Source organism: Tursiops truncatus, chromosome 17 (assembly GCF_011762595.2).
Source record: "Tursiops truncatus isolate mTurTru1 chromosome 17, mTurTru1.mat.Y, whole genome shotgun sequence".
In the NCBI taxonomy this organism is placed as follows: Eukaryota; Metazoa; Chordata; class Mammalia; order Artiodactyla; family Delphinidae; genus Tursiops; species Tursiops truncatus.
Window position 1 is genome coordinate 4,572,159 of NC_047050.1, and position 13,113 is coordinate 4,585,271.

At 48.4% G+C, this 13,113-nt stretch overlaps 1 protein-coding gene across 6 annotated transcripts in view; it reads left to right on the forward strand.

Annotated features, from left to right (window-relative positions):
- Positions 1 to 13,113, forward strand: part of LYN (LYN proto-oncogene, Src family tyrosine kinase) — a 110,674-nt gene that overhangs the window by 73,688 nt on the left and 23,873 nt on the right. For all 6 annotated transcript variants that reach the window (XM_019925320.3, XM_019925321.3, XM_033843124.2 and 3 more), the window contains exons 9-10: positions 2,600 to 2,782; positions 4,826 to 4,902. In XM_019925320.3, coding sequence (XP_019780879.1) covers positions 2,600 to 2,782; positions 4,826 to 4,902 — 260 coding nt within the window. The remainder of the gene's footprint in view (positions 1 to 2,599; positions 2,783 to 4,825; positions 4,903 to 13,113) is intronic.

The following is a 13,113-nucleotide window of genomic DNA, read 5'->3' on the forward strand; positions in this document are numbered from 1 at the left end:
GACTCTCACCAGCAACGTACAAGGGTCGGCAGTGTTCCATTTCCTGACAGCACAGTGGTACTGGGTAGATGTGGGCCCCGGGTCGGCACAGCCCGGGTGGGTGGTCACTCAACACAACTGCACTAGAAAGGAGTCTGCTCTGTCTACATCCTCCGAGGGACCTTGAGGGTATTGTTGGAGACAGGAGCTTTACAACTGAATGTCACTGATGCTCAGAAAAGAGCCCAGGAAAGGAGCTGCAGGAACTGCCCCAGCTCCCCTGCCAAGGGACCGGCACTTACCAGCGCTCAAGATTGTCAGACTTGGTCATTTTTGTCTTGCCGGGTGGTGGTTTCTCCCTGTGGCTTTGTTTGCATTTCGCTGATTACTGATTAGATTGCGTTTCTTTCACAAGTTTGTTAGTCATTAGAATTTCTTCTTTTTAAAATGCCCATCCAAGCTTTTGCCTATTTTTCTTATTGATTTATAGGAATTCTTTATATATTCTGGACACTAGTCCTTTGTCAGTTTTATATGTCAGAGAGGGTATATTTTCTTGTTACGCCTTGCTGTACTTTACCATGGATATATCGATGTAAATGAAGACCTATTTATGAACTCTTAAATTATAATGGAACCTTTTTGATTCAAATGTAATATTAAAAGCACTTTTTGGGTTTTTTTGCGGTATACGGGCCTCTCACTGTTGTGGCCTCTCCCGTTGCGGAGCACAGGCTCCGGACGCACAGGCTCAGCGGCCACGGCTCACAGGCCCAGCCGCTCCGCGGCACGTGGGATCTTCCCGGCCCGGGGCATGAACCCGCGTCCCCTGCATCGGCAGGCGGACTCTCAACCACTGCGCCACCAGGGAAGCCCCTAAAAGGACTTTTGTTGGTGGGATTTATTTTAAATTTACTCTTTACAGCCATGAAAGGTCGTACTGTTTGTAATTATGCATTGAGATGGAAATCAGTTTAATATATTCATAATTCCATTATTTTGTGTAGGTTGTGGCTTGTGATAATGAACTAGAACAACATTTTGTCAGCTTTATATTACTGTCTTCTCCATATGTTCCCACGCTTACTTTATTTTATATACTGCATTCTTCATTTTCCTGTAAGGCATGGAAAGCTACTACTAAGGACAAAGCAAAGGAGAATATAAAAGGAAAAGTTTTAGCAGAAAAAGCTGTATTAACGATAAGGAGAAAAGTCACTAACTAGAGTTGACTGTTAGCTGTAAACTAATACTTTTTTTTACCCATTGGAAGGTGTGGAAATAGAAACATACTTCCTTTTCTTTTTAAAAATAATTCCTTTTGTTAAAAAAAAAGGAAGATATATACTCATTCACAAATTTAATCAAAATAAAAGAGAACAAAAGAAAGTCAAAGCCGCCCCAAATTCTGCCACCCAAAGACCAACCACCATTGTTGATTTTCACTGAGCGTAAGCTGTGCATTTGCTAATAATCGTGTGACCTGAAAAGGGACTGGACATTTTCACATCACCGTTCCTTAGACTTGTGTCTTTCTTGGGGCAGGTGCTATCAGGCTGAAAGCCACCAAGTAGAGGTGAACTGCAGGATGACTCGTGGTGGTGACCAGCCGCCACTTCCTCCTTCCTCACCCTTTTCTGTACTTCTAAGAGAACTATGGAAACAGAAAGGAAAGGAAAGGGGCATGTGATTATCTCTACTTCTGCTTCCCCAACCACTGAGAAAAAGCTTTCCCAGGAGAAAATCAAGCTTGAACGTAAACACATCATTGAGGCAGGTCCCAGAAAAGTGGTACCTTGGGGGCACCAGGTTAAGTAGAGGCAGTATTTCCCGAAGTACGTTCTGTGGGGTGTGAAAAGGTACACGAAGAAGTGTTCCGGGGTCAGAAGTGTGGGGAATGCTGCAGTTAATCGACTCAGACAGGCATCTTCCCTGATGGACTGCCACACTCGCGCTGCATCTGGCACAGCGGGTGGGGCGGGCCGTGGTCCCCACACAGTTCAGCCCAGAGCCCTTCGTTCACGCAGAATCCAGTTCCCTTTGAAAACTTTGGGAAATGTTTATTTGACTCTAGTGTATTGTTTGTACGTTAAAGTTAGTACTTTTTTTTCAAGTGCAAAGCCTTTTCTTCTCTGATTATAAAAATAATACATATTCATTGCAGTAAATTTGGTAAAGAGTTAAAGGTATGGTGAACAAAATTTAAATCACCCATAATTAAGCCAGTCCTCGGTGTATTTTGGTGTATTTTCTTCCAGACCACTGTCAGGGTTTGTGTGTACGTAGGAGTATATAGAGCTTTGGTGTGTGTGGTTTTTTGGATAAAGAACATTTTATTAATTAGAGAAAATGGTGCAGTGCATATATGGAGTTTTATTTTACCATTGTTTTATAAAAAACCTTTTGATTTCAGAATCATCCTAGGGATTTTTTGGTAAAGATAGTACAGAGAATTCCCATCTACCCTTTACCCAGCTGCCCCTAATGTTACATATACAGGTTTTAGATAATGTTAACACTGTAGAGTTCATAGAAGTTTCTTCTGTCTATAACTAAATATCCTTCTAAGTCTGCATGAAGTTTTTGATAAACCACGGCCTCCCTTCTCTTCTCTCCCTAGGTTACTATAACAACAGTACCAAAGTGGCTGTAAAAACCCTGAAGCCAGGCACAATGTCTGTGCAAGCATTCCTGGAAGAGGCCAACCTCATGAAGACCCTGCAGCATGACAAGCTGGTGCGGCTGTACGCCGTGGTCACCAAGGAGGAGCCCATCTACATCATCACCGAGTACATGGCCAAGGGTGAGCGCCACCCACTGGCACCCCTGCTTGTGAAGGCCAGACCCTCAAAAAGGAAAACACCTAAACGTTCCGAGAAGACGCAGATACTTCCAATTGTAACACGGCAGGCTCACTCCCAAAGCATCAGCACGTATAGGAAAACGAAGCCTTTTCGTAAACCACCGCACTGGAAGTCACCTGTTACAAAGTGGATCTGTCGTCTTCCTAGTTTCTCTGCACTTGTCTCCACATACGTATTAGCTCCAAGAGTCGTACCCCATACCTAGTCAGCCCCCAGGATAAGTAAATATGGGTATCAAGTAAGAGTATTATTGTTATAGGTTCAAAATGTGAGTTCTCAAAATTTCAAAACCAGTTCCATTTCCTCTTTAGCGTCATCTAAATGTTCAGGATGTCACTTCAAAATGTGAATATTTTTAAAGCTTGTCAGGGTCAAACTCCTGTGTCATCACAGAATCCCCGAGGAAGAGGTTTCAAGCTACCATCTTTTCTCCCATTGTTGTCACCTTCAGATGAGGGTGACACCATCCTTCTTCCTCCAGTTCAGTAGAAATACTAATAAACTGCTAAGTGATTTCTAAAGAATCTTCAGCAGGAATGAAGGAAGAAGAGACACATGGGCCATAATCCAGAATTAGCAATGTTCTCCTGCAGAATGGAGATTACAGCGTATGTCATAGCTGAATAGGTTAGATAGATGATTATTACATTTTGTTATTTAATATATGTTAATATTTCAGAATATTAGTCCCTCAGAGTCCTTCCAATAAAGAACATTGTTTTTAAAAAAGCCCAATTGCCTGTGGCTTAGGTTGCGACAACCCAGAAGCCAGGCTCAGGATCAGACATTTAAGCAGGAGTTCAGTAGATACTTGTTGGATTAATTAATTAATAATATTTCTTAATCATAAATGTAAACATGAGTTTCTCCGGCTAACAGTGCCTACCTTGTATTGAGCAATTACTATATGTCAGACTGCTCTCGGTGTCTTCCCTGGGGGATCTCACTCAATCTTCCCAGCAGTCTGAGGGCTAAGTACCACTGTTCTGAGTTGTGGATTTTTTTTTTTTAACTTTTAATTTTATATTGGAGGATAGTTGATTAACAGTGTTGTGTTAGCTTCAGGTGTACAGCAGAGTGATTCAGCTATATCATACATATACACGTATCTATTCTTTTTCAAATTCTTTTCCCATTTAGGTAGTTACATAATATGGAGCAAAGTTCCCTGGGCTATACAGTAGGTCCTTGTATCCATTGTAACCTTGGACAGTAGGTTATCCATTTTAACTAGAGCAGTGTTCGTTGTGGATTAACTGAGCGCTTGCTACCTGCCAGCTCCCTGGCACGTGCTTTAAACCTGTCCTCCCGCGGACTCTGATAGAGCTCCTGGGACCTACCCTCTTGACAGGGACTCAGATGAGGTACAGAACTTGCCCAAGCCTACCCTCAGGTTGGCACTATACGTTCCAGAAGAAGAAGGAGGCCGTGTTTTAGAGATAAAGCCCCAGGAAGCAGGAGACTCTGCCTGTGGGCACACGCCCCTTTAAGTAAGGTCTCACTTTCCTCCAAAGCGCAGTTGGTTCATCAAATACTCATTGGGCACCTGGGGCATGGCTGAGATCCGTGCTGGACACGGAGGGCAGTAGCCCAGCTGAGTGGCTGCTGTGGACACAGGCAGGCCGCCTGGGAGGACTGGCTGGTTTCTGTCCCAGAGAAGCTCTGGGGATCAGGTGCTGCAGGATGTGTAGCGTGGTGGCAGGTACGAAGTGCTCAGTAGCAAGAAAGCAGCGTCCACCGTCACCTTTTCTTACCTGGAGCTCAGGTACATTTCACATCAGGTCAAAGGAGACAGGTTAAAGGGGACTGGGTTTGACCCACGTCAGGAAAAGGCGCCTGTGACCACACAGATTTACAAAGCAGTCGTTTTGCGTGGTCCCCTCGCCCCACCCTGCCCTGCCAGTAGGAATGATCTTTTGAATTTTGTCTGGATTTTTTTCTTGTGTGTTTGAACTACACTAACGACCTTCCTCTATCAACAGGCAGTTTGCTGGATTTCCTGAAGAGCGACGAAGGGGGCAAAGTACTGCTTCCAAAGCTGATCGACTTCTCTGCTCAGGTGAAGTATGAAAAAACCGGCATGCCGTAAGTTTGCAAAACCTCCCTATTTCAGACTCGGGATGGAATTGGACTTCCAGGGAGAAGGCCTTTGCGTCGTGTTTCCCAGTACTGGTGATAACAAAAAGATCTCCCAAAGGATGTGTCTTTGGAGGCGGCGATGGGTGTTGCCCTTGGAATGTGTGTGCGCACGTGTCGAGTGTTGACTTGGATGCCCTTGTCTCCGACCCAGGTCCACCTCTTTATACTTGTATTCATTTCTGCACGAGAGATAGGAACAGCACGACTGAGCTGATCACTTTGCGGGCATTTTGGAGAAGAACTCCACAGGGTGGAAGCACAGCACCTTCCAAGTGCTGCATCTGTGGTGTTTAAGTTACTGATCTAAAGTACTGACGCTTTTAAGTCCTCAGTGTTCCCGACAACAGAGGAACTGTCTTCCTTCCCTCTCTACCCCCTTTCACTCCTTCTTGTTGGGTGTGTCTTTAGGATTCTGAGAAATACTCATTTATAGCATTTCTAGTACTAGCCTAAAAGTTGCAGATTTGTTTAGTTTAGAATCACATGATGTTTTCTGAAGTGTATTTAAGAGGAGAGGGAAGTTACCCAGAAACCCAGCCCTGTGCCTGGCGTCACAAGGAAATGCACATTTGCATGTTGCCAGCTACTGACTTTGCAGGGTTTCGTTGTGTCCGTCAGTCATGTTCAGCGATTTGCTTGTCTCTTGATATTGGTCATGGGTGGTTCATGCTGGGAAGACCACGTACCATAAAGCCCAAAGGAGCATGAGAAGTTTCTAGAAGTTCTGGGAAAGGGGGGTCATTATGGTCTACATTTCTTGTGCCCATTTCTTCCCCAGACCCTCTTTTAAAACTTGGGAAATTGACAAGGCCTTCTTGGGGAGATGAGGCTGAAGGGATGAGTTAGTCCACGGGTAAAGCACTTTGAGGAAGACCCAGAACACATACTGTGCAGCAGAGGGTCCGGGGCAGAGCCGGAGCCCAGCGTCCTGGACTGGAGCTGGTGCCGAGGCTCGGCCACTTGGTAGCTACTGTCAGGAAGGCCTTTGCCTCCTTGTGTCAGTGTATTCGCTCGTCCGAGGGGCACGGTCATTGCTGCTTCAAGGGGATGTGCTGAGGGTTAAAGTCAAAGCTTGGGTCACTCTTGGCACCGATGAACGAGGCCCTCCGCTCGCCCTGTTGGATGCGGGCGTTGAGAGGGTGTGGTAAAGGCTCCCCAGAAAGGGAAAGGGGCTGACAGGGGTGTGCAGGAGTGGGGCCCGTGGCCTGGAGGCCTGAGTGGTCATCCCCGCCCCAGTCCTAAGGGTCCGATCTGTGCCTACCATTCTGTAGGGTGGAAATTAGCATGTTGGGGCATGTGCTACACCTGAGTAGGACTTCGTCTTGTCATGTGGGCATTTTGTATTTGATTTTGTATAGCTTATCTCATAAAACCTTGACATCTTTGGAGGTTTTAGGTTCAAGTCAAGGCCTCCGTCTCTAGTCTTTAACTTTTAAATTACTTCTATTACTACAAAGGTTAACTTTTTCTAACAGAAACGAGGTGGGGGAGGGGAAGTTGCTTTTTAAACCTTCGTAACTCGCGAAGTCAGTTATCACAGAGCCTGGCACTGAGCGTGACTTTCAGGTTGTAGGTTCCAGGAAGGGCCAGGTGACTGCCGGGTACAACATCTAGTTTTAAGTGCAGGAGTGTTGAGTGTCCGTGGAGAGGCAGCTGCACTCAGAAAGGCCCTGGCAGGTGGGGTCGGCACGAAACTCATGGTCTTTACAACAGAATCCCTGTCCTTTCGAGTCTGTCTTTGTTCACGGTGCAAACCTTGCCCAGACTCTTCCCCAGCCCTTCCCTCAAGGGGGAGCGCGTGAGACCTGCTGCCCCTTAATTATCATCTGTTTCATCTGCTTGTGGCTTTTATTATAATACTGGACGGGCCTTGCACCTTGGCAACGAGGGCGGGACCTGTGCGCCCGGTCTCAGTCTGAGATCATATACCGCACACATCTGCTCCCCTGTTCACCATGCCCGCTGCCCCATCCCACTGGGATACCGCCTGTTTCCTTTATGACTGGCAGGAACCAACACTCCTCCGTCTTCATGTGCCTTTCTGAAATGATCTCTATACAAAGAAAGTCATCTCTGAATTTTTTCTCCTTTTCCTCTCCATCCTGTGCCTTTCCCATAGTGAATAACTCAAGAATAGTAAATATGAATAAAGCTGGCCCAAGGTGATACAGGACAGGGACTTCCCTGGCGGTCGAGTGGTTCAGTCTCCGTGCTTCCAATGCAGGGAGCGTGGGTTCGATCCCTGGTGGGGGAACTAAGATTCCACGTGTGTGGTGTGGCAAGAAATAAATAAATAAGAAGGTGACACAGGACACCCAGATACCTAATAATCCAGCCTTTCCTACCCCTTTTCTCCACTTGACTATTTAGAGTGGAAGTAGGGTAAAGTAGAAGAATTGGTGAGTCCACGTGGTGTTTGAACTCTAACAGTTAGTAGCCTGTAAAATACGTTTACACTTTCCTTTTTCCATTTGCATTGCCAGTAGCATCAGAGATTTGGGAAACTGAGTGTTCACAAGAAACTGTAGTTCAATGCAGCAGGTTTTCGCAATGGGAGACTGAGAGTAGAAATAAACCAGTCGACTGACTCCCAGCTCCAGAAGAATAAGGAAATGGGGGAGATGGGAGCGGGGAGGGGTATGGGAGGGGCAGCGCTGGGACTTTTCCCAGACTCTCCTCCGGCCTCTTCTTCCCTCTGGCCACCACCTACTTCCCCATGCTCCTTTCCGCTCCCTGTTCTCCCTGAGGGCCCATCGAGACAGGAAGGAGGTGAGGGCACGTGACCGTTCACGTGAGAGCTGATTTCATCACTTCCTGTCTCAGGATGAGTTCTGAAAGGGTCTTCGGAGCCCCAGTATAATCCGCACCCCTCAAGCCATGTCTCAGGCCACACCCGCCTTCCTCTCCACTTAATGGAGATTAAGAAATCCCAACTAAAGCAGCCCTATCCAGTGCCTTCCTTCCTGTATTAAATGAAGCCATCTTGGCCTTTTTGCGCTCAAGTAGGAAAATGGCCCCTTTGCAAAGGAAGTTTGATAACTTCAGAGCAGAGAGACTTTGCCTAATTCCCTTCCAGCCCTTGTCTCATGTGAGAGAAGAAAAATGAACCTGGAAAGAGGAGGGGGTGAAATCTGTGGGAATTCCCTTCAGCAGAGGCAGAAATGGAATCGTAGACTTGTCAAACAGAGAGGAAGAAAAGTGGGAAATTCACAGTTGCAATATGGAAGTCAGATAAATCATGTTGTGATTCAGGCCAGGGAATCAAAGCATTTCTTGGTCTCTGGAGGCAACATCCCTGACGTATAAAAAGTACCAAAAACGAAATGGACAATTAGGTGTGAGTAAAACCGTAATAAAAACGGGAGAATCAAAGTTGTTATAATCATGGCAGCAAGTAACATTTCTTGAACTCTTTCTAGATAATAAAACACTTCTGCTTCCGTCATTAAATTGGAGCCCAGCAACCTTGAAAGCATTTATGTTGTTATTGAATACATTTTACAGATGAGGATACATTTTAATACATTTTACCTTGGACTTGCCCAAGGTTACAGAAAAGTGGGTAGAATTGCTGGGCTCCGTCGTGGTTCCTCTGACTGTAGATAACTGCTGCTCTCCTCTGCCCCCTGCTGCCACTCTGTGAGCAGAGTTGCCCCTGTGACGATTTTGCACCTGACGCTATGCTGATAGCATTTCCCCCTTTTACGGATTTTGATTATCAGAATTAATAACGTCTTTAGCATTTTTTTCCCCCCAAAAATCTCTATTACCAAGATGTAGATTTTTCTATCACAAAGTGGTCACGCTCAAGATACAGTTTGCCCCTTAGTGTTAAAGTTTAAGCCACATTTAAGTTGGAAATTGGGAAAGCAAGGCGGGTAGGATACCTCAGTCTACCATCATGTGATTCTCGGCCAGTTTAGTACAAAGGCCTTTGACATCAGAGCTTCTGGGTCCGCCCTCATTACGGTATCTACTGACCAAGAAAACAGCATATAGCCTGGGGATCCCTTGTAATAACTCTAAGTTGGAACCCACCAGTCCGTTGGCGGTAAATGGGGTCTGAAGTGTCTGGAGGGGGCTGTCCTGGGGAAGTTTCTGGAGTACTTGCCAATGAGTGGGTCTCCTCATTCTGTCTGTTTTTAAAGAATCTAAAAGATAAGTTAGGATCTCATTGGCCAGCTCAAGGCTCCCCTCCATACCTCCCCCCACCCACAAATAATGTCATAATGAAGCAACTACGTTATTTTCAAAGCCTTTACTGGTATTAACCCCTGATTAATAGTGTCATCACATTTAATCTAGCTAAGCTGGAGGAAGAATCACATGGAAGTGCTGGGTCAGGTTCAGTGGCCTGTGGAAACTCAAGGGACAGACTTGGCTTGCATCTCACCCGGGAGGCTGGGTCCCCTCTCCACCTCATATCTGATCTCCCCTCTTTACACGGGAATTCTCATACGTGACTCTAGGGAGACCACGTTCTCAGCTCTTCTTTCAACCACAAGACTCTCCTCCAGGGGAAGCGGCCAGCATTGCAGAGACAGTTAATTCCACAAAATCGCCTGAGCCGGGTCCGCCCTGCTGAGGGGTCACACGGCCATCAGGACACGGTGGTCCCTCGCTGCTTGGAAGCCACTCCCAATGTAAACTGTCTTATAGACATGGTGGTTCTCTCTTTCTACACAATATGAGAAGTATCAGTGTCATTTTGTGAATGGAGCTATTGATGATGTTAATGGTGGAGAAAGCATTGAGCTGAGAGTTGGAAAACCTGCTCCAGCCTGGGGAGCATCATCCCTTTGGCCCTGGGGTCCTCCTCTGTGATAGGGGGTCACCAGTCAGCTTTCCTGTTGCCTCGGCTCTGATGTTCTACGACTAAGAAAATCTCCTCCTACTTAGAATATCTGTGTCAATTATCCCCTAAAAGTTAAAATGAATGCTTCTGAGTATGTTCAGAGGATGCTGATATAAGATTTTGACATTGCTCTAAATAAAGGAATATGAATGCATCCTACGAATGTAGTACCCGGGTGACAGGCATGTAAATCCTCTATTATCTTTTCTGAATAATGAATTTTATGTCTAAGACTTAAACTTCAGCCATGAAAACTTACAAGATGGACAAATGAAAGTAGAGTTACTGTCAGCATTGCAAAACTGATCGTACGCAGCTTCCTTCTGAAAAAGTTGGAAGAATAGGAAGCTGTCATTTTAAAATAGCGTAAAGGACCGGGGCACGAACCCGCGTCCCCTGCATCGGCAGGCGGACTCTCAACCACCGCGCCACCAGGGAAGCCCCACCAGCTGCTCGTTTTTAAACGTGGACGTGAACGCACCGGGGTGGGGGCTGCAGAGTCAATTCAGTTGCTCTTTGTCTTCAGCGCCTGGCTCGCACTCTCCGTGCTCCCCTCACCCTCTCGGTACCCCCCCCCCCCCACCTCCTTTTCACCACAACGCGTGCTGCGCACAGCCAGGCGTGCGCCAGGGACGGGATGAGCAAGGCGCATGCCTGCCTCAGGGAGCTTCTGGCCTGGTGCAGGAGGAGAAGTAGCGGGGAGGCAGCGGGCAGCGCGCTGCGGACATGGCCGGGGCGGAGCGGGCCGCGCTGCCGGCTGCCTTCGGAGCCCGAGGCGCAGGGTGGAAGCCAAGCGTGGCGGGGGCGGCAGGAGGGCAGGCCTCCTGGGCGGTGAGCCTCGGAGACAGGGCCAGCCCTGCCAGGCCGCGCAGGGGCGGATGTGGGGAGGCGCCTGTGGCTGAGGGAACTTGGCGCTAAGGGCGCAGGAGACGGGTGACGGGGAGTGGGGCCCTGAGTGCTAGACGCGGACGTTAAGGAAAAGCGGAAGCACTGGCAAGCCCTGGGTTCCGTGGGAGGGGCAGCGAAGTGCTTGGTAGGTGACCGAAGAGATGTATGTATTGGAGAAAAGCGAAAACTGATGATACTCAGCAGACGGCCTCTCGGGAGTTATGCTTTACCTTTGAGGAGTCCGAGGGTGCTGTTTGCATCTACCGTAACGTGCACTTGGGCCTCCCCGCTGGCCTCTGACCGACCCCCCGACCGAAGTGTCCGCTGTGTTTCGTAAACCTGAGACCGGGAAAGGTGGAAGGAGGGGGCGGGGGCGTGTCTGTGCTCCAACCAAGCTCATCTTTAAAGGCAACACCGTGTCGTGGCAGGAACCATCCTGACGCTTTTCCAGCAGAGCTAGATTTCTCAGCACCCCGGCCTCCTCCCCACCCCCGTGTCCCCAAAGCAAAGAGCACTTTGGCCTGGGAGCCTGAGACCTGAAGAGGCTGAGTCCGGAGAGAACTGAGCCCCCCACCCGGAGGCTGCCCCGCGTTGCCCAGGAGGCGGCTGTGGGAGCCGAGCCGCGAAGGCGGGCAGCTCGCTTCTCGTCCTGGGAGCGATGGGGCCCGTGAACGTCTAAGCAGGAAGGCGATGCGCTGAAATCCGCACGCCCTGCGTTGCCCCGGGCACAGCAGTTTAGAGGAGGGACCGCGGCTGGAGCCCGGGGTCCCGGGAGGGGGGTGGGCCGAACGGAGCCCCGCCCATCTCAGGTGTGCGGAAGCGGAAAGCGAAGGCGACGCCCGGTGTCTGGATGGGCAGCCGAGCGCCTGGCCCCGTGGACGCCGGGATTGGGGGCCGCTGGGGTCGGTTTTGCTGTGGGGATTGAAGTGTGGGACACCCAGCTGGACATGTCCCAGTGGGCCAGGGACTTCACTGCGGTACCTGGGCTTGGAAGCGCGGCGCGAGCTGAGAGGCCCCAACTCCTTCCCCGCTGTCACTCTGACCCAAGTCGAACACTGTCTCAGGACGAATGACCTTGTAGCTACCGAACTAGACTTGGGCTTCACCTCTGCTTCTTCCAGAGCCCGTCTGTCACACAGCAGCCAGAGAGCTGCTCTAAGACCTCTTTTTTTTAAAAATTTTATTTATTTAGTTTTGGCTGTGTTGGGTCTTCGTTGCTGCGCACGGGCTTTCTCTAGTTGCGGTGAGCGGGGGCTACTCTTCGTTGCGGTGCGCGGGCTTCTCACTGCGGTGGCTTCTCTTGCTGCGGGGCACGGGCTCTAGGCGCGCAGCTTCAGTAGTTGTGGCTCATGGGCTCTAAAGTACAGGCTCAGTAGTTGTGGCATATGGGCTTCAATAGTTGTGGCCTGCAGTCTTCAGTAGTTGTGGCTCGCGGGCTTCAGTACTTGTGGCTCGTGGGCTCTAGAGCGCAGGCTCAGTAGTTGTGGCTCGTGGGCTTCAGTAGTTGTGGCTCACGGGCTTCAGTGGTTGTGGCTCACAGGCTTCAGTAGTTGTGGCTCACGGGCTTCAGTAGTTGTGGCTCACGGACTCTAGAGCGCAGACTCAGTAGTTGTGGCTCGTGGGCTTCAGTAGTTGTGGCTCGCGGGCTCAGTAGTTGTAGCTCACGGACTCTAGAGAGCAGACTCAGTAGTTGTGGTGCACGGGCTCAGTAGTTGTAGCTCGCGGACTCTAGAGAGCAGACTCAGTAGTTGTGGCGCACGGACTTAGTTGCTCCACGGCATGTGGGATCTTCCCGGTCCAGGGCTCGAACCCGTGTCCCCTGCATTGGCCTGCGGATTCTTAACCACTGCGTCACCAGGGAAACCCCTAAGACAGTCTGATAGGTCAAACTTCATATTTCCTTGTTGTAATTTGTGTTTATTTAATATAGATGAGGTCATGCATCTTTTCCTATATTCTTTCTTTGTTTGCAGTTTATTTTTCTGGGAACTGTTTCTTTAAGCTTTTTACCCATTTTTTGTTATTGGTTCATCATTATCCATCCCTTCTAATTACCCTTTTCATTACACATTAGGTTTGTACCGTATGTGCTGTTTTGTACGTATTGAACTGAATATTACAGCTTTTCATTTTATGGAAAACCCTCCATAAACATGTATGTACCTATTACAATATAATATTCTATTCCTGTGACTGTATCGTGATTTCCTTCCCTGGTAGATGAACATTTGGAGAATCTCTACGTTTTCACTAATGTAAGTAACAATACAAAACATTTCTGTGGAGAAAACTTTACTTTCTGCATGTATGTCCTTAGGCCCCAGTAGCCAGATAAGAGGTCAGAGTAGGAATGTTTCTGAGTCACTTGACAGTCACAGCTTGTTTTCA